Raw genomic sequence first — 25,513 nt, 5'->3', positions numbered from 1 at the left:
TGCAGTGATGAAAACGTTGTGTTGATGTTCAAGTGGTAATATAAGGAAATATTGCAAGGTTGAGGCAAGAATTATCGATAAAGTTAAAAAAAGGTGAGTTGAGATGGTTAAGGCATCTGAATCAAATGAGTGAAGAAAGAATAGTAAAATAAATTAACTACACAAATGTGGTTGGTAATAGAAATAGAGGCAGACTGAAGAAAACATGGCATGATCAAATATTTCAAATACATGAAAACGGTCAGGAACATAATCTTTATGAGATGTATTAATATTAAATTTCAGTCGGTTTCGTTTTCAGTGATAAATAAATATTGTATGCCATTGTATTAAATCATGATCTCGGTGTAGGTTTACTGTCAACAATTAAATACTTAATTATACGCGCAAATAAATCAAACGAATTTCTCAACTCGCATAGCTATCTACCCAGATAATGGTGTCACTTATAAAACAATGATATCTTACAGTACGCAATTCGTAGCAGGTTTAAATTTCAACAAAACACGAACACACACAACCCATCTACATATATACACATTCAAACATTTCCACCGCCTACTTCATCAAAAAGTGTAATTAACGCTCCTTGTTTATATTTGTATGTAATATTTTGCTAATTTTACACTTTCTAGATAATAAACCGAGTATATTTCAAAAGATCTTAAATAAAATCAGAAGGAAAATGTCTGACAAAATCTCTTCTTCTACGGACTTGGTCCAGAGGACGATGGATACGGTGATGCAAACACAAACGGAACAGAAGAGAGTCTGTATCGAAGCTCGACAAGAGTTCAAGCAGACGTTTCAGAGTAGTTACGAAGAAGAATGGGAAGAAGAAACTCACATAGACCAGTTCGGTAACGAGTCGACCGTCCGAAAGGAACAGTCCAGCGAGTCGCAAGAGTCCAGCAAGAGCGCTAAAGTTCAGGTCAAAGCATCCGGACTCAATGAAGAGCAGGTGCAAGCTCTGACTCAGGCGTCTAACGAGCTCGGCCAGACCCTCGCTCTGCAGGACAAGTCGGAGTGACACTCTAGCTTTCTATTACTCAAGACGTTTAGACAGTAAATTTCCTTTTTCATTTGTCGTTACGTGTTCACTCCCAGTTGCATGTTTCCTCCGAGTACGTAAATACACTTAACTTTTTATATTCGAGTCCATGTGAAATAACAATACAATAACAAGTGATATTTTGAAAATTCTAACAGTAACATATGTATCATAGAATTCCGATCACTGTTTCACCTCTTCGAGTCTACATATACATATTTCAAATATAACTGCGACAATCGAAGGGTTACATATTTTTCAAGATCATTTATTTAAAATATAACATCACTTATTATTAAATACTATTAGAAACTATTTAACAAACGATTACACTTAAACACAAAACCACGACACTAACATTTATCTTTAATATTGTATATATAAATACGTTCATATAAAAATTCCACTACTCCAACAACTTGATTCGATGGCTTTTGTATATATGTATGTATATAAACTGTATAATGAATGTGTTTTCTTTTTTCTTTTTCCTATTCACAATTTACTTTCCTAGCGCTCTGTTTAACGCTTTTAACATTAAATATTGAGTAGTTTTCTTACCATCGGTAGTTTATAAAAATCGATAATATTAAAATAACAACTAAAAAGTGATGTGATATCGCCGTGAAAAATATTGTGCACTCGCAATAACGTCTTGGCTTTCAGTGTGTTCCAACGTGTATATCTGCAATGTGAATCTAAAATTGTGTTTTTTATATTTCAGGAAGATACGATTACTAAAAATCATCAATCTAAGCAATAAATAATAAACGAATTAAACCATTTAAAGTGATATTGAGTATTTAAAATATTAAAAAAGTTGCTAGTTTCTTTAGGTATTTTCAAAATCAGAGAAAAACAAACAAAATTAAATTGTAAAAATGGAGGAAGAAGACGATTCTCAAGTTTTGGAAGGACAGGTTACTTCACATAGCGTAATAAAACAGCGCTCTACGAAAGTACAAGCTCATGTTACTTCCTTTTCAAGTAGCACATCTCAAAAAAGCTCAACAAGTTTTTCTTCCATGAAGCGATCTCTCCAATCTCTAATAAACGAAGGAAACGAAACACGAGGAGCTATCGAAAACGATTTGCTCAAATCACGGATGAGTTTTTCAACGCAGACCAGCCAAGCTTCCCAAAAGTCGAGCTTATTAGAAAATGTTTCCAGAGAATTATCGACGTCAATATCTAGATTAACTACTCAAAATGACGATGAGACATCAAAAGTCATTCCAAAATGTCAAATTATAACTCATCAAGCTTCAAACGAATCGGAAGAATCCGCTGAAACTATTTCCGAAACCGATATAAATGGCAAAAAAATAACTCAAGTACTTTACGAAGGTTCAGTAGGAGGTCAAAAGCAGTCGGCGTTTCTTAAAGAATCTGACGGACGAATTTCTTCGTCTAGATTTTCGGATAATAGATTTTCAGCTAAATTAGGATTATTTTCAAGAAGTGGTACCTCTAGTTCGAGTCAAGAAGAATATGAACCTGAAATAAAATTATTCGGTCAGAAAACGGGTTCTTCTACAGCTCAGTATCTCACGGCCGATCGGGTGGAAACTGCCAAATCTATGGAAAGTCTCAGAGTAGCGAAAGAAAGTTCCTCCAATCAATTAAGCGTTAATTCTGAAAAAACATTACATTCTCACAGAGGATCATTTTTGACATCGAGTGAAAGAGATGTTCGTAAAATATTGACAACTCACACTGAAAATAGAAGTTTCGAAAGCTATGATCGCGATATGAGATTGAAAAGAAGAGCTTTATCGGGTGAAGAGATGGGTGGCTCTCTGAATGTTGAAGAAGGTCAAATAACAGCTGAAAGAAGAAGAGGATTGTTCGCTGGTTTGGAGAGAAGATTGACTCCTCAGCATTTGAGTCTTCCTCCGACTGGCGGGCCATTCTTTGGAATGGGAACTTCTCAAGACAGCTCAAGAAAACTTATGATTCTCAGTCCGCATAGTCCGCACACGACTCCTGATCTGCTTAATTTCTCCCAGCCTTCTATGAGTATTAAAGGCAGAAAAAAGAAAGGAATAGTGCTTCCAAAACTGATTCTTCCTAGGAGTGACTCTGAAGCATCAGAAGTCTTCTTCGATCATCGATTTTTAGAGTGAGTACATTTTTTATGACTACACAACTAACAAACATTGTTTATTATTTTTAGATTTTCGCGAGAGATTTTTTTTTCATTATTTTTAAGTCGATGTAAATATTTTGTTGTATTCCAATACTTGTTTGATAATTGTTATTTATTTTGCTTCAATACGCACATTTTTTTATAAAATAAAAATAAAGGTTATTGTTTAATTTTTAAAATACACGTTCAACATAAAATTTCAATACTTAGGATGATCATTTCCATTTGAATGAGCTGAATCTATTATTTTACGTTCCCTATAGCGATATTTATTGAAACGTAGTATCATGCACATTTTCTAGCCAAGGTACACAATCTAACATATTAACATATGTATTGTACAATTGTGTGTGCTTCAATCATACGAGCTTGTGTACTTCTAAAAATAAATAAGTAATTAAAACAAGCAATAACGACCATTTTTTATACTTATTATTCTTTTTTTTATTATTCTTTTGATTGGCCAAAAAAAATCCTCTTACTATTTATCTTTTCAATTCGAGCTTAATAAATTCAAAGATGTAGTTAATGCGGTGAATAGAGCAGGTTCGAAAAAGAGAAAAGTTAAAATCTAAAGGTTTTTTTCCTTTATATATCATGTTTTTAATAGTTTAAGTAGTACAGTTTAAAATAATATAGAGGTATGTGATTCAGGAAAAAGAATTAATTTTTCAGCACTTACCGCAGAGTAATAATATTATTTAATATCAAATAATATAATACTATAATATAAATCATCTACATATTATATACCTTATCTGCATCATATTATTTAATATTTCCAATTTATAAAAAAATAATAGCTTTCGAAACCAAACTTTCAAGTTGTGATTTTTTTTAATAAATATATTTAATGGACTTGACAAAAAAATCTCTTTATAATTTTTAACGATATCCATTTACAAATAATTACACGTAAAGTTTATGTACCTTATTTTGATTTCTCTACGGTAAAGTTTTCCATCGTAAAGTTGACTCCGTAAAACGAAAACCAGGGTTTAGTTAAGAGAACTCATTATTTAATTACGCATGTTCGAAATTACTTACTTTAAAGTCCATGTGAAACTATTACTCGGCATCTTAAACTCCTTGGAGGCAAGTAAATCGTCATCATATAGAATATAGACTTAATAAATGTCTACGTTCTCGTATATTAAAGGATGTTTGTTTCGACAACTCCCAAAATGAATTAGAGGAACATTCACATATGTTTTAATAAACTATGAACGAAATATACTTCGGGAAATATTTTTGTCCATATTATTTACAAAACTCACTCAAATCCATCAATATTGTTTTCACTAAACATTTTTTAGTAAAGTGGCCTGTGAAATATTCACAAAAAAACTTATAAAGTTAGATAGATGCTGTTGAAAATTAATATATATTTTTGAGTTACTAAAAGATGATTTTTTAGCACTTAATTTTGATGTCAAAATTTTTTTTTTTGATTCTGAAACTTAATTGTGATAGCTTCTGATACCCTTGTTTAAATATGTTTCTGAACATATTATATTAAAACGCATTATGTAATTTATAGGTAATTTGAGTTATTTTTGTCAGAAATAGTTTACATACATTTTACTGTTTTAGTCAGTAGAACTACTGTTTAAGTCGAGTACGCGCGTTCTTTTATATACCTGTGACTGGTGTTTTTACTTGTGACACTTAAAACATTTTTTTGGTAGCAATTGCATCTCCATCTGTTGAGCGTAATAGCTAGGCATGCAATAATAAATATTGCCAATATCGCTCACTCCTTTCAAGAACGTCATAAATCAAAAAACTTGATTTTTCAGAAGAACGTTTTTAAAGTTTAAAAATATAATGCATTGTATTAAAAATAAATATCAAGCTACTTATTGAACTTTTTACTGTGCAACAGATCATTTTAGGTAAAACCTGAAGGTTTTTTCTCCATTTGAAAAATATTTAGTTTATTTCAAAAAATAATTTTAAAATACCTTTTCTTCAAAATGCAAAAACAACACTTTCTGCCCTGTGGCGGGTAAATATTAAGATAAAAATATGCCTCTTTTGCTGGGATATAGTACATTTTTTGGGCATTCCGAAAACATGCACAACTGAAAATTGACGATTTTTGATTTATGACGTTCTTGAAAGGAGTGAGCGATATATCGGACAGCATGGCTGGTGTTACTTAACAAAACCAAATCAGATTGAGCCACAGCAACAAGGGGCTGGGAATAGATTATTTATAATATACATAGTAATATTTCACCTGCAACATAAAATTTATTTTAAAAATGTTCGAATGTTAGCGAAAAACAAATTCTGTTAAATATTTAATTACCATTTTGCTATAAAAAAGTAACCCGCAAAGCCTCTACTTTACGAGGTTTGTTTGCAGTTAGGATAGTAAGGATAATAAAGGATAATGTGAAAAATACATCATTAACACCCAGATCAATTGAAAATAAATATTTCTTGAATTTATTTTGCAATAAATGGGAATCAAACCCGCGTCGGCAGTTTTGCAGTCGAGCGTCTCCCCAACTACGCTATGGCGTCTGTCATAAATATATAATGTTTATCAAACAGGAAATCGAATGCTTGGAACCAAAACATTATTTATTACAGCATAACTATCCGCTGTGCCCTATGAGTAGATCTTGTATAAACCCATAACTATATTTTACTTCGGATTACGAAACCGAGTGAATAAAGTTAGCATAAATGTGATACTATTTTAAAGCCCCCTTGCTTAAAGCCATCTAAAGTTTAAAGCCTTAAATCATTTATCAAACGAAATCCAAATTTTCCTAATATCTATTGTTATCAGATACCGAACGTAACTACATACATACTACATCATTCAAGAGTACAGTACTAACAAAAAAGCACATGTAGATTCAACAATAAATCTGTGATATACGCTTTAGGTACACGTGTCTAATTTTAACTCTCTATATTAAAAATCTTATAAAATACAATGGATTTTTTAAACTATTTTTACATTAACTTATATTTATTTATTTTATTATTTATTTCATACAAGAATGATTAAGAAAATACATGTTTTAAGTCCAATGTGTTTAGTGTCATTTAAGTGAAATGTGAAAATTACAAAAAAAACTAACTGCATTATTTACAAAAATATCTTGTAAAAGAAGATAAAGGGAAAACAAAATATCTACAAACGTACAATCTCAAGATTCAATAAACCCTAGTTACCACAAATTTGTGAAATATTGGCTAATTCAATTTGAAAGAAATATGACTAATTTCCATCAAAAACGTTTATTTCATTATTCTAAATAAAACCCATATACAACTCAAGAAGTAATTTTTTAATAGATTTATACTATCCACTGACACTTCGTGATGGAATTGCATTTTTAATTTATTATTAGATTAAAACCAATATTTTTAGCTTTTCCACTTTTTTATTTGACCAGCGACCGGGTTTCGTCGTTACCGACATCATCAGACTGGTGAGAGGCTATACAAATTGTATAAATTTGTATAGCCTCTCACCAGTCTGATGATGTCGGTAACGACGAAACCCGGTCGCTGGTAAAATAAAAAAGTGGAAAGCTAAAAATATTGGTCAAATAAAAAAGTGGAAAGCTAAAAATGAATCCCTAGAACAGGTGCAAGAATTTTTATATCTAGGAAGCATGTTCACAAGGGATGGAAAAGTGGATAAGGATATTGAGAGAAGAGTGAATGCAGGGAATAGAATAAATGGTGCTTTTAACAGAGTGATTGGGAATAAGAGTATGTCCATGGAAGCCAAGCTAGCGGTTCACAACGGCGTGCTAGTACCGACTCTAATGTATGGAAGCGAAACATGGAACTGGCAAAGGAAGGATGAAAGCAGAGTGAATGCTGTTGAAATGCGCTCCCTCAGACGAATGTGTGGAAAATCATTGTATGACAGAATTAAAAACGATGATATAAGAAAGGAATGTAAGGCTGAACGAGGAATAATTGAAAAGATTAGAAAGAGCTCTTTGCGGTGGTATGGACATGTGGAGCGAATGGATAGCGAGAGAATGACTAAGAAAATATATGTGGCGAATGTGAGAGGGAAAACAGAACGTGGACGACCGAAAAAGACTTGGCACGATCAGATCAATCAGAACCTAAAATCTGGCGGTGTCAAAAGTCTGCGTAATCGGAGGGCATGTATGACTAGATGTATGGATGTGAAGGAGGCTAGGAGTGTATGTCAGGACAGAAGAGTGTGGCGTTCCATCCTCTCTGCCTACCCCTGCGGGGAAACGGCGTGATGGTAGTAGTAGTAGTAGTAGTAAAAATATTGGTTTTAATCTAATAATAAATCAAGAAGTAATAGTGACAATCGTTGGGTTTGGGAGATCACTTAATAATGAAGAAAAAATAAAGTTTTATTAAGAATCCACTGTGGAGAAGGGGGCGCGGAAATAATGCGAACAATGTTTTTTTTCCCGGAATCGTCAATTTGCCGTCGTAATTTTTACGATAGTTTAGTCTTCTAACGTTAAAAATAGGGGATTGTACTTTAATTTAAGATGATTTTGGGAGAATCTCATAAATAGTCAAAAAGTGATATTAATAGAAAGACGATGTCAGTGTTTATTTAAGAAAAAACAAGTAATTGGTTTTCTCAGAAGCAAAGACCCACAGTGCTTTTAAGCGTAGAGCTTACAATAGGCACAAAACAGTATTACGTCGATTTTCGAGACGAAGCTATTGGGTGGTAAGGATAAATACCTGATTTTAAATGTCTTTTATTATAAACAAATCTTTGTTTCATGTATGTTTTTTTTATGGAAAAATTAAAATTTTGAATAAACAATATACACTAAAATAAAAATACCATGCATACGTAATTTGCAAATCAATATCCCATTTGTAGAAGAGAGTCAGTTTTGCGTTATAATTTATGCAAGCAAATCGTTCAGAGAATTTTTGATTCGATTGCCGTACGTATGTTGCGAAACATCGACTGTAAATATATTATTATGTTTACCATTTCCAATTTCAGTATTCCGAATAAAAATCTTTATCCTCCTATAGACACAATACCCAACGAGACACGAACGACGCAATGTTCTCGTATTATCTTTAATAAAAGAGATACATTACCTATTCTTACTCTCAAACGTTTATCAAAATTATCATTTATAAAGGGACTTCTTATTACGAATTGATTAAAGGTAGTTTAAATATCATAAATTAAACACTTAAAGGGTTAAAGTTCTTTAACTTTTTGAGCTTATTAATATGTTTCGAGAACTATGTAGGTACATATGGTCTCGAAACTATTCGTATTAAATAAACCCAAGGAAGTGGCCTTTTTTTTTATTTAAAGCATCATATTATTCCACAAAGTTAATGCCAAATCAATAAAAATAGGATTAAATGAATATTATTACATATCATAAAAAAAAGTTGCAGATATATGGCGCCCCATTGAAGTTGCTACATTCCTATTTGCCTGCATAATATCATTACTCTCCACAATTTCCTTAACTATATACCAGTTATATTCTCAACTTTGAATTACATATTCATTGACTGACTGATCTTGTCTTCATGTTTTTGACGATCAAGTTAACACCGCGTTGATCCAACGCGGTGCCCTATGGATCACTGGGTTGAATAGGTTGACATACTTTTAATAATATGTTGACTGTGATTTTAAAATTATTGCATTATATTAATTTACTAAAAACCGACCTGCATTTTTTTTACTCGTAGTGTTTTTTCCATAATCCGTGTAAACTAAAGGATAAAAGTTAATTTTTTTTTTAAATGTTGTTAAATATACAAATACAATAGAATAACTAGTAAAATTAAGCACAAAAATGATGATCCAAATAAATAACACTTTCCTGAAACACTAACCTTGCGATCTTTTTCACATAATATTAGCAGTAAAATAATGGTCTCACTCAACAATTCAAAATTAATGCATAACAGAAATATTGTCTATACTAAAAAAAAATATATTGTAAGACAATAAATAAATAACGTACGTAATACTCGACAGTGCAAAGGTTTTATGCAATACTATGGTTAATATAATGCGACGGACAAAGCGGTTGAGGTACTTTACCAGTCCTGTAATAGTTCTTTTCTTCTTATCCAATATTATTTTTATACAAATTAAGATAATTAAAAAAAATAACTTCATTATTTTAACCTGTGCAATGAAAATTATATAACGATTGCTACAATGCGTTCGGTCCAGATAGAAATAAGGCAATTTTTATAAGTTAATAAATATATTAGACTTGAATAACTTCTGAATGAAAATGCTGATTAGAAGGGTTTCACGTAAATAGTGATAATGTTTGCACTAAAAACAATGAACATCACGCCTACAGCAATTAAAGCGAACAGAAGTTTAATAAAAGAATGAGAAATTAATGAGAACTGGAACATCATGGAAATTAATTAATATAATTCTCATTAAACCAAATGTCACACTCCTTCCAAAATGTATTTTTTCAGTTGAGCAGAGGAAAAAATAAAACTTTAAAGATTGCATTAATTTTAATTCGTATGCTTATTTGAAAAAATATATACGAGCACGAAACAGATTTTTACTAATGGAATAGAATGATATTGCTTACCAGTGCGGTAGTTCTTCCAACAGCTATCACCGTAGGCAGGTTATTCCTGTATATCGAAATGTGAAACCCCCTTTGCCGTCGCTTTCTGTCAGGAAAGGTAAAGCGCACCAAGCCAATGTTCCGCATAGTTTCAAGATCACATTGCGCAGTAATCGAAACATATAAAAAATAACATCCTTTAACTCCCTTAACTATTATTGCCAAACATACCTTGTGAAACTTCAATTATTTGAAGCCAACAATAATAATACAATAAATCAGTATATATTCTCTCAAATTTCTACCAGAAATAATTTTGACCAAATCAATCAATAAATGTCTTTAAAAATTTTAATCAAAATTTTAAAATTAATGGACAACGTCTGATTTATCATACACACTACAATTTTCAAAGCGGAATCTCTCAAAATCTATACTTTTCACAAAGTGATATTTGTATCGATGAGGATGAAACCTTGATTTAAAATCTGTAAAAAGGGTTTTGTAAAATGATCGTTTATTTCAATCGTGTTTTGAGCCGAGATTCGCTTGCACTTCATTATCAACAGCCTTGTCGGTATAAAATTTCAACCTACATATGTGTGACCGTGGAATCAGCCAGATTTATTGTTTCGCTTGTTGTACCTAAGCGTAAGTACTCTATGGTAAAAGCCATAAATGTACATGTATAATAGATTTAATGCTATTTTCACATGGGTAATGGCTAAAAGTATTCTATATGAGCGACATAATTTAACCATGTAGTCGACTTTATAAAATACTACAACCTCTTTATACACGCCATTCGAAACCTTTTAAATTTTCTTTTATACCATAAGCGTATTTTTCTGCTTTTCAGTTTTATGAGATTTGTTTATTTACAATGTAAAAAAATAATGAAAACGCGGTTTTTATATTCAAAGAAGAGTTTTTTCATGTAATGGGTGGTTTTGTTTCCTGCGCATTAAATTAAATTAACAAAAAATAAATAATAAGCACTATCGTAATAATTAATATGTATGAAAATAAAGATAAATTCAAATAAACTTACGAGTATTCTTCAATAACGTCAAAATTACTCACGGGTTGTGATACTGGTAACAATTAGATTCTAGTTACCTACAAATAAGTAGAACTATAGGTAGATATGAAGGGTCCAATATGCTAGTGTGTGTATGTGTAAGACGGAAAACCTTATTGATAAAATTATCAGACTTATAAGACACGAATTTGTAACTCGATACATACGTTACAGTTTCCTGTTTACGAAATGGAATTAGTTTTCAGCGCATTTAATGTGACTGGTAATCATGAAATAATATACCCATCACGGCACTGATATTTCCCTGGTAGGTTTTACATTTTCGGCTAGAATGTGAAAAAATATCACCAATAAGCCAAATTTGTTATTTTTATAATATTTTAACGAACCTGTTTTTTTTTCTTTAAGACTATGACATAAAAAAATATTAGCTTGAAAAAATGACAAATCTAGTACTCCAAATTAAATATTCTGAAACTCGATAGTCAAAAAATCTAAAAACTTCAAGGACCTGCTTTAGTTCACCCTATGGGCTGACCTATAAAGGTGAAAATAAAAGTTTACTCTTGTTATGCCGGAAGGTTTTTTTCTTTTTCAGTCTTCAATTCAATGTAGCCAGTAAATTATAAACCTGTAAATTTAACGTTTTTTTAAAAGTAAAAATGGTAATGATTTCTTAAGATACCTTAGCGGAAAAAGGAAATATTATATTTAATTTCCCTTTTTTTCTTCCAGTTCGTAATTCTACTGAAACCCTTTATGTTTCGGAGGGATAAACTCGCCGATTCAAAGTGACTCTTTAATTCGTAAAATTTTCCACGTCTGTGAATTCAGATTTATCTGACACGTCCTGAAAATTGTAACATTTATTTTTCAGCTCGTGTTATTTTATACACATTTATTTTAGATTCATAAATATAACTCGTAAATGTATTTGTGCTAACTCATAAACATTAATAATTATTCTCAGATTGTTAATACAAAACACTCGTAATTTTCGTGGTTTTTGCCTCTGTAATGAAGTGACTGATGGAACACTCTTTTTTATTTTATCATTACTCAGTTTTTTATTTTTTTTTTATATATATATAATACCATAAATCGCTCACTCCTTTCAAGAACGTCATAAATCGAAAATCGTCAATTTTCACTTGTGCATGTTTTCGGAATGCCCAGAAAATGTGCTATATCCCAGCAAAAGAGGCATATTTTTAACTTAATATTTACCCGCTACAGGGCAGAAAGTGTTGTTTTTTCATTTTGAAGAAAAGGTATTGTTTGATTATTTTTTAAAAATAAAATATTATTTTTCAAATGGAGAAAAAACCTTCAGGTTTAACCTAAAAAGATCTGTTGCACAGTAAAAAGTTTAATAAGTGGCTTGATATTTATTTTTAATAAATTGTTTTATATTTATCAACTTTAAAAACGTTCTCCTGAAAAATCAACTTTTTTGATTTATGACGTTCTTGAAAGGAGTGAGCGAAATATTACTACTCACAGTCATTTGCGACAAATTTTATTTAATTTTTTGTGCTGAATTCCTCTTATATATCGTATAAATCCATATTTTATTTCAGTATTAGAAAACTCATCTAGTCTTAACGCGATTTGAAAATATATTTGGTGAAACTTAAATTAAGTTAAGAATAAAAATATTTTAACGCCATACGATGTCGAGAATTTTTTTATCAGCGTTCATCATTTTTGCGAACAATTTTTATAAAATTTCTAATGACTTTTTCAGTTGTGTAAATAAAATTACATAAATAAGGTGTCTTTTTTTAAATATGGTGATTAGTTGCGAAACCGCAATATTCGTTTATTTAAGATTAGAAAGCGGTCTCTTTCCATCTTACAGTTAAATAAAAATAGTAAAATATATACAAATTATATAAATTTATTTAATTTTATGAAGTAAATACGTTTAAATCTGTTTACAAAAATCTTTGATTTCTATATGTGTTCTAGAAATATATATATATATATATATATATATATATATATATATATATATATATATATATATATATATATATATATATATATATATATATATATATATATATATATATATATATATATATATATATATATATATATATATATATATATATATATATTTCTAGAACACATATAGAAATCAAAGATTTTTGTAAACAGATTTAAACGTATTTATTTCATAAAATTAAATAAATTTATATAATTTGTATATATTTTACTATTTTTATTTAACTGTAAGATGGAAAGAGACCGCTTTCTAATCTTAAATAAACGAATATTGCGGTTTCGCAACTAATCACCATATTTAAAAAAAGACACCTTATTTATGTAATTTTATTTACACAACTGAAAAAGTCATTAGAAATTTTATAAAAATTGTTCGCAAAAATGATGAACGCTGATAAAAAAATTCTCGACATCGTATGGCGTTAAAATATTTTTATTCTTAACTTAATTTAAGTTTCACCAAATATATTTTCAAATCGCGTTAAGACTAGATGAGTTTTCTAATACTGAAATAAAATATGGATTTATACGATATATAAGAGGAATTCAGCACAAAAAATTAAATAAAATTTGTCGCAAATGACTGTGAGTAGTAATATTTCGCTCACTCCTTTCAAGAACGTCATAAATCAAAAAAGTTGATTTTTCAGGAGAACGTTTTTAAAGTTGATAAATATAAAACAATTTATTAAAAATAAATATCAAGCCACTTATTAAACTTTTTACTGTGCAACAGATCTTTTTAGGTTAAACCTGAAGGTTTTTTCTCCATTTGAAAAATAATATTTTATTTTTAAAAAATAATCAAACAATACCTTTTCTTCAAAATGAAAAAACAACACTTTCTGCCCTGTAGCGGGTAAATATTAAGTTAAAAATATGCCTCTTTTGCTGGGATATAGCACATTTTCTGGGCATTCCGAAAACATGCACAAGTGAAAATTGACGATTTTCGATTTATGACGTTCTTGAAAGGAGTGAGCGATTTATGGTATTATATATATATAAAAAAAAAATAAAAAACTGAGTAATGATAAAATAAAAAAGAGTGTTCCATCAGTCACTTCATTACAGAGGCAAAAACCACGAAAATTACGAGTGTTTTGTATTAACAATCTGAGAATAATTATTAATGTTTATGAGTTAGCACAAATACATTTACGAGTTATATTTATGAATCTAAAATAAATGTGTATAAAATAACACGAGCTGAAAAATAAATGTTACAATTTTCAGGACGTGTCAGATAAATCTGAATTCACAGACGTGGAAAATTTTACGAATTAAAGAGTCACTTTGAATCGGCGAGTTTATCCCTCCGAAACATAAAGGGTTTCAGTAGAATTACGAACTGGAAGAAAAAAAGGGAAATTAAATATAATATTTCCTTTTTCCGCTAAGGTATCTTAAGAAATCATTACCATTTTTACTTTTAAAAAAACGTTAAATTTACAGGTTTATAATTTACTGGCTACATTGAATTGAAGACTGAAAAAGAAAAAAACCTTCCGGCATAACAAGAGTAAACTTTTATTTTCACCTTTATAGGTCAGCCCATAGGGTGAACTAAAGCAGGTCCTTGAAGTTTTTAGATTTTTTGACTATCGAGTTTCAGAATATTTAATTTGGAGTACTAGATTTGTCATTTTTTCAAGCTAATATTTTTTTATGTCATAGTCTTAAAGAAAAAAAAACAGGTTCGTTAAAATATTATAAAAATAACAAATTTGGCTTATTGGTGATATTTTTTCACATTCTAGCCGAAAATGTAAAACCTACCAGGGAAATATCAGTGCCGTGATGGGTATATTATTTCATGATTACCAGTCACATTAAATGCGCTGAAAACTAATTCCATTTCGTAAACAGGAAACTGTAACGTATGTATCGAGTTACAAATTCGTGTCTTATAAGTCTGATAATTTTATCAATAAGGTTTTCCGTCTTACACATACACACACTAGCATATTGGACCCTTCATATCTACCTATAGTTCTACTTATTTGTAGGTAACTAGAATCTAATTGTTACCAGTATCACAACCCGTGAGTAATTTTGACGTTATTGAAGAATACTCGTAAGTTTATTTGAATTTATCTTTATTTTCATACATATTAATTATTACGATAGTGCTTATTATTTATTTTTTGTTAATTTAATTTAATGCGCAGGAAACAAAACCACCCATTACATGAAAAAACTCTTCTTTGAATATAAAAACCGCGTTTTCATTATTTTTTTACATTGTAAATAAACAAATCTCATAAAACTGAAAAGCAGAAAAATACGCTTATGGTATAAAAGAAAATTTAAAAGGTTTCGAATATATATATATATATATATATATATATATATATATATATATATATATATATATATATATATATATATATATATATATATATATATATATATATATATATATATATATATATATATATATATATATATATATATATATATATATATATATGTATATATATAAAACGAGGTTTAGTGTAGAAAATTGTAGGGTGGCGGCGTATAACTAATCTGATTTAGTAAAATCTAAAGCATTTCATGTCAATCAACGACTGAAACAGATCACATTTACACCCTGACAGAAATGTTCGATCAGAGTGAATCGATTGAGTTTTGCTTCAAAGGGTGAGCATTTTTATAAGCGGTTTCGTATCGGCAGACGGGGGGAATCAAAATTCGTAAGATTTTTTTTTTTGTAATTTCGCAAATATAACTTAATAGGACAGGTATGCAGTCACGTCGCCTTAGTGGGACTCCGCAAAAAAAATAATGTTGATGTATTTATAAAAACAGGGTGTTTTTCTTAGAGGCACACAAATACAAATTTCAAAATTGATGGTAGCACCTGCCCTGTGGCATGTTGCACCATATTGTTGAAACCACAACTCTGTTAAATTCCACTCAATTACGGTACGAAGAAGTCAGTAATCATGGTTCTGTAGCGCTCCCTATTGACCATACATTCTAGCCGGCATCTTCTGCCTGCTCATCAAACAGTGACTTTAAATGGATGGAAGGGTGTCTCGAAAAAGGCTTCTGGGTTGACTCCACTCCAAATTTGGTAATTCTGCCTGTTGAAAAAGCCATTTAACCAAAAATATGCCACATCGGTGAACAAAATTTTGCGTTGAAAAAGATGATCAAGCTGAATATTTTTTTCGGCCCATTCACCGAACCTACGACGTGCATTATGGTCATTCAGTCTATTCATGGTGAAATCTCAAAACGTACTGACTACAAATCAACTATTGACTATCAAATTGACAGTCTATAGAAACAATGTTGCAAGTGTAAACACCAAATCTCTAAAAACATACCCTATGTTGTGCGTTTATATTTTGAAAAAATGAATGCAATTCTTTTTAAAAAAACTACGATTTTTAACTATCCTTTATAACAACACAACGCTCTACCTATTCTATAAAGGCGGATAAATTCTTCAAAAACTGTATTCAATCAAATCATGTAAAAGTTGAAAAAAAAACTTGAATATATTTATGCCCAATTATGTATAGTAAATAATAGAATAATTTTATGATTTTAAATATCTTTTCTTACAAATACAAAATCTAAATTTTTCTTAAAATTTTGAATACAATATCTTGTAGTCTGTAGAATGCCAATATTGGATGGAATAACGACTCAGAGTTTACACAGCTGACTTGGCAAATCTCCGATGGTTTCGTCAAATTGATAGGATAAAAATACAATACAAATGTATTGAAATATTTTAAAATATTAAACGTCGTACAGCAGAAGCTTTGTGAATAATTTAAAATGATATGTTCAGTTCCATTAAACAGTATGTAAAAAGGAACTCTGAAATTCAGCGTTTTTTTTATAAAGTAAAACCAAACTTTCTTGAATTATTTTATAAAGTAAACAAATTGATGTTTCCTTTATTCAATTTTTTTGATAAAATCAACAAATGAAATTATTCAACATATCTTATGAATATTAAGAATTTGGGATTTTAAAGTAAATAAGTAATAAAACAACTGTAATTTTAACTGTATTTGACAAAGACATGGAAAAACTCAAAACATGAAATTGAAATAAACATAACAATATCTTTACGACACACATACGACTATTGTACGATAGATTTTAGTATGAAAAGACTAAAATCAATTGGCAAGAGTATATAAACATATTTTCCTCCGATAATTTCATTCCACTGCGGTTTTCTCAGCACACCACTACATCTGAGCCATTTTCTTTAGAAAGATTTAAACGTTCTTCACATCAAAGGTCCCATACAAAGTTATTTTATCATATACATACACGGAACATTAATGAAGCCGTTCTGAGTTCCGCAATTAATATTCCCGAGACTAACTCCCTTGTCTACTATTTTCCCGAACAATACGTTTTAATATGTATGTATATGTAAAATAGTATGTACATATATAGATATACGAATATGTTCATAGGCTTATCTCGGCTGACGAATTTAATACCTACTGCGAGATATTTGATTCGTTAACCGAATCATGATGTTCATGCAATAACTATCCTAAGAGGACGCAGCTGAATAACTCAGAATATCACCCAGTGACCAAGAAATAAACAAGTCTTTAACGGGTTACATAATTTTTAAAAATCATTTTTTAACTATTAATTTAAGGAATTATTATCATACTCTACACTAGGCGCCCATTTTATTTTTTTTTTATTTCTTTAAGGTACCGCAAATAAAGATGCCAAATGGCGCTTAAATTATATGTGTAAATAATTAATTTAATCTGATTTATATCTCCGGATTGAAGTCAAGGTTAATTTTTTTGTGGTTTTCAACGTATGTTCCAGTTTATATACCATCTATGAAACATGACTTTTTTCGTACATCATAATTTCGTGCGTCATAATTTCAGACCAATGCAATGTAAGGGTATTTACTGGGTGGGTAGGCCGAGTCGAGGAACACCAGCACACGTGCGAACACTTCCTGCACACGTTTCGACTATAGCTCAGACTAATAAAAGTAGAAATTGTGTTGCTGCCGTTTTCATCATTTTTGACATAGATCGTACTCGCACAAAGTGAAAATGCCAGTCGTTTGGTAATTAAAGTGATATTAAAAACTATATATATATATATATATATATATATATATATATATATATATATATATATATATATATATATATATATATATATATATATATATATATATATATATATATATATATATATATATATATATATATATATATATATATATATATATATATATATATATATATATATATATATATATATATATATATATATTAAATAAAATAATAATAAAGTAATTCTTTTCGTACAATCCAACATAAACGAGTAAAAAATATTCTTATTTATAATTTTTCTTAAAACTCTAAAAACACACCCTACAATACTATAGAAGAAGTTAGAAGAGTTTTGCTTTGTCAGTCAATTAATATTAAACATTTCATTTATTACGGCAGATTGTTTGCTTTACTACGTATTTAAAAAATACCCTTTTGACACTGGTTTCTACAAATTGTGATGATGAGTATATCTGGACCCTTGACATTTTGGAAGACAATCAGTAATTATTTCTAAATGCGTGAAAAGAAGCCCGTAATTCAGTTTTTACCAAATTCAACAGAGTTACCCAAGTGTTTCACTCACATAAGAAAAATGTTTATACAGAAAAGCGGTTTTTAAAGGATTTATGAAACAAATCAGCAGACAAAATATCTCACACCCAATAGATAACTTCTTGTCATAAAGATTCTACGTTTGAATGTTTTAATGAATTTGAAAATGAAATTTGTTTCTGAATAGTTCTTGCAAAGCATAACGTTTTGGAGAAGATAACTCATTTTTGCACCTCTCATATCACTTTTAAATGGTTGAAAGGGTGGTAGAGATTATAACAGAAGCTTCAACTACATTTTGCAAAAAATCTAGAAGAGAAGGCTTTTTTATGGTTTTTACTCAGATAAAGTATCGAAAAGCCATAAAATTCGAAAGCAAGAAGGATTTTTTCAAGGATACTTTTTACATATTATTACTCTTCGCAAAAATTACAAGAAATAACCTTAACACACATGCAACATTCATAAAATCACATTTTTGTCAATAAAACTGAGTGCTTTGTAATAAAGATCCTCAACCCATTGCCATTATATATAAAATCTTTAATCAATCGAAATATTTTCAAACGACTTATTTATAATTAGAAAATGGGAATGTTTAATATACAAAACATGTGGAGTCGTTCGGCCACTTCATCTACAATTGCATGACTCATGAGTGACAAAACATTCACAATTAATTTGAAACAGTATTTTAAAATGTGTCGTGGGCACGGGAAAATCGTGTGAGACACATTTTTCTGACTAAGGATTTAATACTAATATTTTTTTGTGATTTAGAGTACCTACTTATTCTTAGTATATAAAATGTATTCTTTTATATTAGGGATTTTACTTTTTTGTCACATTTCTGAATTTTTAGTAAATTCAAGAATTTCAAATAACGTTGAAGCTTTCTTACTTGCACGAGAATACTAATAGATTTATTATTTTACATGATCTATTATTATTATTATAACTCAAACATTATTTTGACATTTAAATCGTTAATTTAAATGCACAATTTCAGTTTTACTTCTAGTGTCTGCTTTATATTGATATTGGATGCAACTAGTTAAGATCTTCAAATTTAATTTTAAAAAAATTAAGTAGTGAATAATCAAAATGATCTAATTTAAATTTTAAATCTTACTATAAAGGTTTCAAATTGAAAAGACGCTGATTAAATTATTTTTAACGATTTTTGTCTTAAGTTTTGTAATAAAGGTTACCAAATTTTATCTGCAAAACGTTTTAATGATAAAACGTTTACTAATCTGTCCTTTTAAAACGCTATTTTAATAAGATTAAATCCAGAAACCTTCAACCGAGTTCGTCTTATGATTTTTTCGAAACCGGGTAACCTGATCTTGAGGAATTTACCTAATATATTTTCGTTACATTGATTCATTTCAGTTATTTATTCGAATTTAATAACTAAACAGTCAGATGGAATGAAGAATTAAGTGTTTTTTTTTTTAATTCAATTTCTTCTATATTTTGTATATTAAAAGCATTGATAAGCATTGATTTGTGGTATGGTTATTAAACTCTAAGGTAAGGTAGTCACGAATGAGTGTTTATAAAAGTGGTATTACACAAAGTAAACAATGGATGATAAGGAGAGTATTTTTTATTCAAGTTATTCTAGTATGTATTGATTCGCATTGCTTCTACTACTTTATGCAGTTTAGGGAGACTTTCGCTTTTCACTTTTCAAGTATTTTTTTTATCGATTGACTTCATGCACAACCACACTTAGAGAGAGCAGAGGCCATCAGCTTCAACACTTTAACATTCTGCGTGTACTTTTAATACTTCTTATTAAATATAGTTAAGACAGTTATGTTTCCTAGGCAAAACGTATTTAATTATGCCCTTGTCGACACTCGATGTTAGCACCTACGAGTGACTAACAACGATATAAACACTGCAAAACTGTAATAAATTTATATAACTTATAAAGATTAAACATCTAGTTTAGTCCATCATACGCAAATTTATGAAATTATTGCGATAATATAGGTAAAATGAACAGATTAAATTTCACTTATAAACGAAAAACATAATTTAAATCGTTAGCGTGATTCTAGCACCTGAAAGGTTTTAGGTTGAATTTATTATAAATTAGTTAACGTTAAATTGAACTCTTGTAATTTGGCCATAATATTCACAAAATTAAAGTGTTTTTCGATTTTAGTTTGAAATTACATCACCATAAGTTATTTTTATGTTGTAATTTTAAGGTTTAAATATTGTTTATGGAATTTGAATAATTTTAAATGAATACTGTTAAGTTTTAAGGTATTAAGTAAATTTAAAAATTAATATTAATATATCTTTACGATAAACGGTCAGTATCTTTTGCACGAAATATTTTCAATCTTAATTTAGTTAGCTTTAGTTAGCTTAATTCGTTAGCTAGTATTTGAGAAATTTCAATTGATCATAATTCCTGCTACCCCGATATACGTATTATAGCTAGTCTCGATAATTTTATTTTGAAATGTTCGATCAAATATAAGTTGAAAAAAAAAACATATGTGAATGTAAAAAGGTATCTAATACGTTACACGATCCGTTTTCTCAGATCAAATTTTGGTTTTTCTGGTGTCTTAACATAATACTCTTCCAATACTCTTTATTGCACCTTTATTTTAGTATTATGATTTCATACCATCTTGATATAACCTCACTTTTACGGTTCTATCGGCTGATTGAAAGAGAAGGTTACGTACTGTATCAATTAATCATAATAAGTCAGTCAATAACAGGTCGTGAGCCCTGTGAATGCTAGGTTTTTTATATTCCCTTTTATGTGAAAATATACTTCGTCTCTTTTAAGACGGAAGTGCTTGTACCTGCCCTCAAGTATTAAATTTTGAGTTTTAGTGTTATAAATTGAAAATATTGATATAAATACTTTTTTTGGTTTGGCTAATTATAATTTTGTTTCATTATATGCTTGCATTTTATACTTAATATAATTGTTATTGGCCAATTTATTAAAATTGTCGCACCGAAGGACGTTTCTGTACGAGAGATAAATACCTCCGAGGCCTAGAATTTAAATAAAGAAATAACGCTTTAGCTACGTAGTGTAGATAACTTACTTATATTCGGTAAAAAAACAATTACCTTTTAATTCTCAGTTTGGTATCATTAACTTCCTTACAAAATTGATCGATAACCGATTATATTATTATATTTTAATAACATTGTTGAATTTCATATTTTGGATTAACCAAATTATTTTATTTTAATTAGATTAATGAAAACTAGTTTTGTGTGTGACTAATTTTGTTTTTTTCATTGTTTCAGGTGAGTACCGACTGCAAATCACCACGTTACTTAATTTTCAAGAAAGATCCAGGTTTAATTTGTACTAAATCAATTTTAATATCTGTGATATTGTTATTTAATAAGTACAAAAACTAGTATATCGTGTCTTCTATTTAAACAATATTTATTTGAGTTTTGTTTTTTTTTTATCTATTATTTACAAGGTGTTACTTTTAAAAATAATATTAAAATATCATTTCTTGTATGAAATCGATTTGGTTATCAGTGTGTTTTTTTTATATTGCTTCATCAATACTATTTATCATTAAAATTATATCGAACGGAATACGACATAAAACATTTTTCCTTAAAAAGACTTACAAGGGTGATTAAAATAAATAAAACCTTTTGATTAAATTGTTTATTTACTTATTTAAAACTTCAAAAAAATTAACAATCCAAATTCCTAGACCTTTCTGTTTAACATCGCCATTTATTAATGGAACAGTGGTATTTTTTTATTTTAAATATTGACCATAAAAGGATTTTTACACTCAGAATCACCATCGGTTTTAATATACATACGCTTTCTAAATATTCTTTAACAACATTTTACTAACGACAATGGGTGACCTTTTGCATTACCACCTGTTTGCACATTCAATTCAGTAATTCGAAAAATTTAGTAAATTCTAAAAGATATGACGTCATACCTGATAAATTCACGATTTTAAAGTATTTATGCCATTTCTTACATCAATAAATACAAAGGTTTTTATTTTTAACCTTCAAACGCCCATTTTTTTAGTACAATGGCACAAAAATCTTAGTTTTACATACTTATTTCGCAATAAAAATTTGATTTTTTTGTACTGAAAATTTATTTGAAGTAAATTATCAGACATGTGCCCTTTGAAAGTGCATAGTCTGTTTGTTTATGTCCTTGCAAGGTGAAGCAGCTATCACATCAAGTAATTGTTATTACCAAACGATGACACGAAAATTATGAAATGCCACGTAATATTACTAACTAAATATCTTTTTGTGCTCAAAGGGCATCGCACCGGATCGCCGCGACCTTCACTGAAATGTCAGTTACATAAAAGCAATGTGATCAGTCCCGCTCGAGAAATTTTTAGATTCAGGGGTATAACATATTTGATCAAATACAGATGACTTAAGTGAAGGAATTAAGGGTGAAAGATTTAACTGATATTTGATTGAACGAAAAATAATAGAAGGAACGAAAATAATAACAGCAACAACGGCACTATGGGATCTAATATACCCGTTATCGTACATGTTTGAGTAAGCTTACGTATGCGAGTCTTTTGTGCTGCTTTATGGTAAAGATAGAAGGAATAGTAGGAATGAACATAAGAATGGCAGCAACGTCTAGGGTACTGGGCTTTTATTATACTTGTACTCATATAAACTTGAGTAAACTCGCGTTTTGTAATCTTTTGTGCTGCTATTTGATAAAGGAAAAAGGAAGAGTGTGAATGAACATAAGAATAGCAGCAATGTCTAGGGTACTGGGCTTCTTTTATGCTCGTACTCGTATAAACTTGAGTAAACTTGCGTTTTCTAATCTTTCGTGCTGCTATTTGATAAATGAAAAAGAAAGATTATGAATGAACATAAGAATAGCAGCAATGTCTAGGGCACCAGGGCTTCTGTTATACCCGTAGTCGTATAAGCTTGAGTAAACTTACGTATGCCAGTCTTTTCAGGTGTTTATGTTTATCAATAATACTATTGGATACCAAAACCAATCATTTTTTTCGTAAAGTCATGATAAGGGTGATGCAAATTGGTTTAAATTGAGGGTAATATTGAATTGAATCACACATTTTCCAGAAATATTTCAAGTGCGTATAATTGGATTGTGTTTTCGATAGCAGTATTTTGCCCGACAGTTACTAAAGTGTAGTAATAAGTATTTGTGAAAGAAAGGCAAAGAGCTCGACAGACGAGTATTAGACAGCTTTGAATTTATTTTTCAGATTATTTTTATGGTAGTTAAACAATTAGTTCAACACCATTACTAGATACTTGTCTATGTAGTTCATTGCTTGCCACTTCCAAATAACCTTTTCGGGCTACTTCTGAGCTTTAGACATAGTTCGGCGTATACCGTTCCTCTTATACATATTGTGGGCTTTATTAAAGATTGATCTTCCGTTGAACAATTTCCTGTGTTGTGGATTATTGACGTTAAAGGGCCCTTTGTCGATTCAGACACGGTTATAATTATTTTGAATCACGAATATTGGAAATCTCTCACCAATCAAGTGAATCATTAATACTCGTATACTCTGTGCCTCAACTAGATTCTGTCACCTATTTTGTAATTCTATAATAATCATTTTATTTTACTTTTCAAAATATTTCAAGGATGGATAACAAATATTTATGAGTAAATTAATATCACCATATTTTTTCACTTACCTCTAGAGGCCTGAATAAATTTTCTAGGATAAAAAGGTCAGCCAATAATGTCAAAGTACATCCAAGAACAAAACTTATTTTCCTGTTTATTTAATGTTTGTATTTTAGATCATAGGAACAGTATCTTTACACAAAAAAATACAATCAATATCAGTGGCCAAATTTTTTGTCGCAGTATTTTTTTAAAAAAATATATAGCATTGTATTTTTAAAATATACAAAGTAAAATTGGTCAACGTTGTTATAATTTCATGTTGACGTTTACGTGTAAAGAATTTCGGATTAGGCTTTTACGATTTTCTTGCCATACATTATTTTTTATATAATCATATAGCATGATTCAAAGAAAAAAGTGTCTAAAAAAACGACAATTTTTAAACGATTGGTGGGTACCTTTTTGCAGTACCTTAACTAAATAAAATCTACTTAAAATGTGAATTTAAAATGACAATACAGTCCGTATCTTTTATGCCTAATCAATATCTAACACTTTATGAGGCAAAAATAATACTGTAATACGAAAATATAAATGCATGTGTGAATCCTGTAAATATTATAAATATATTCTCTGTATACAGTTATGATTATCTGGATTAAATGTTCAAATCTGTATACATAATCATATACACACATATATATCACGTAAAGAGTATTTTTGTATCATCTGTAGTGTATTTATATTTGTGTATGTATCTACGCCTAATTTCAAAAGTTAATAATGTATTAAATTTCAATTACGAATGAACTCATCCTTTTGGAAAATTAACAAAATTCTTTACCTTAGAATAACAATTTTTCTATTATTTTATATTTGAATAGGAATTCGTACTCCTTAATAATAAACCTTTAATAAAAAAATTGTAAAAGTATAACGTTAATCGTTGAATAACGTTTTTTGAGTCAATCCAATATAACGTGGAATTCATGTGGTTTCGCCACAGTACGAAACTAAAAAAAAAAACAAGCTGAAAGCTCGAAGGACCTTTGTTTGGCACGTGTGAACAAACACGTGGGACCGATGGTTTCGCCACAGTGCGAACTAAATTATTTAAGGACCAGGTGTCTTCAAATAATTGGCCACCACGTGGTACCGACACGTTCGAAATACAGGGAGAATCTCGTATTCTAGATGAAATAAAAGAACTGACATCTTATGCTCGTTTGGTAGTTGATCCAGCGCTGGGATCAGGGTGATTTTCTCTCGATTGGTTGTCCTTGGTCGGTGGCACAATAAAATGGGTATCAGAGTACTACAACATGTCCGTCGCGGAGTATGGAAAAAGCGCTACTAATTGGTTCTTTTGTTTTTAATTGGGGTCTGGCGAACTCACACTCGCAGTCGTTCCAATTTCA

At 29.7% G+C, this 25,513-nt stretch overlaps 1 protein-coding gene across 7 annotated transcripts in view; it reads left to right on the top strand.

Annotated features, from left to right (window-relative positions):
• The window catches only part of LOC148299764 (uncharacterized), a 34,010-nt gene extending 11,884 nt beyond the window's left edge, over positions 1 to 22,126 (top strand). For 4 of the 7 annotated variants that reach the window (XM_088275711.1, XM_088275715.1, XM_088275714.1 and 1 more), the window contains exons 2-3: positions 636 to 1,065; positions 1,776 to 3,173. In XM_088275711.1, the coding sequence (XP_088131837.1) occupies positions 686 to 1,030 (345 nt within the window). In that variant the 5' untranslated portion in view covers positions 636 to 685 and the 3' untranslated portion in view covers positions 1,031 to 1,065; positions 1,776 to 3,173. Of the gene's footprint in view, positions 1 to 635; positions 1,066 to 1,775; positions 3,174 to 21,748 lie in introns of those variants that run through there. The other 3 variants (XM_088275709.1, XM_088275710.1, XM_088275712.1) reach the window with 3 other exon arrangements.
• Positions 22,127 to 25,513: the final 3,387 nt, after the last annotated feature.

The sequence above is a fragment of the Brachycentrus maculatus genome, unplaced genomic scaffold (genome assembly GCF_059751285.1).
Source record: "Brachycentrus maculatus isolate JH-2025_06_01 unplaced genomic scaffold, ASM5975128v1 h1tg000963l, whole genome shotgun sequence".
In the NCBI taxonomy this organism is placed as follows: Eukaryota; Metazoa; Arthropoda; class Insecta; order Trichoptera; family Brachycentridae; genus Brachycentrus; species Brachycentrus maculatus.
The sequence above is the reverse complement of the archived record's forward strand: the minus strand, read 5'-3'. Positions and strand labels throughout refer to the sequence as shown.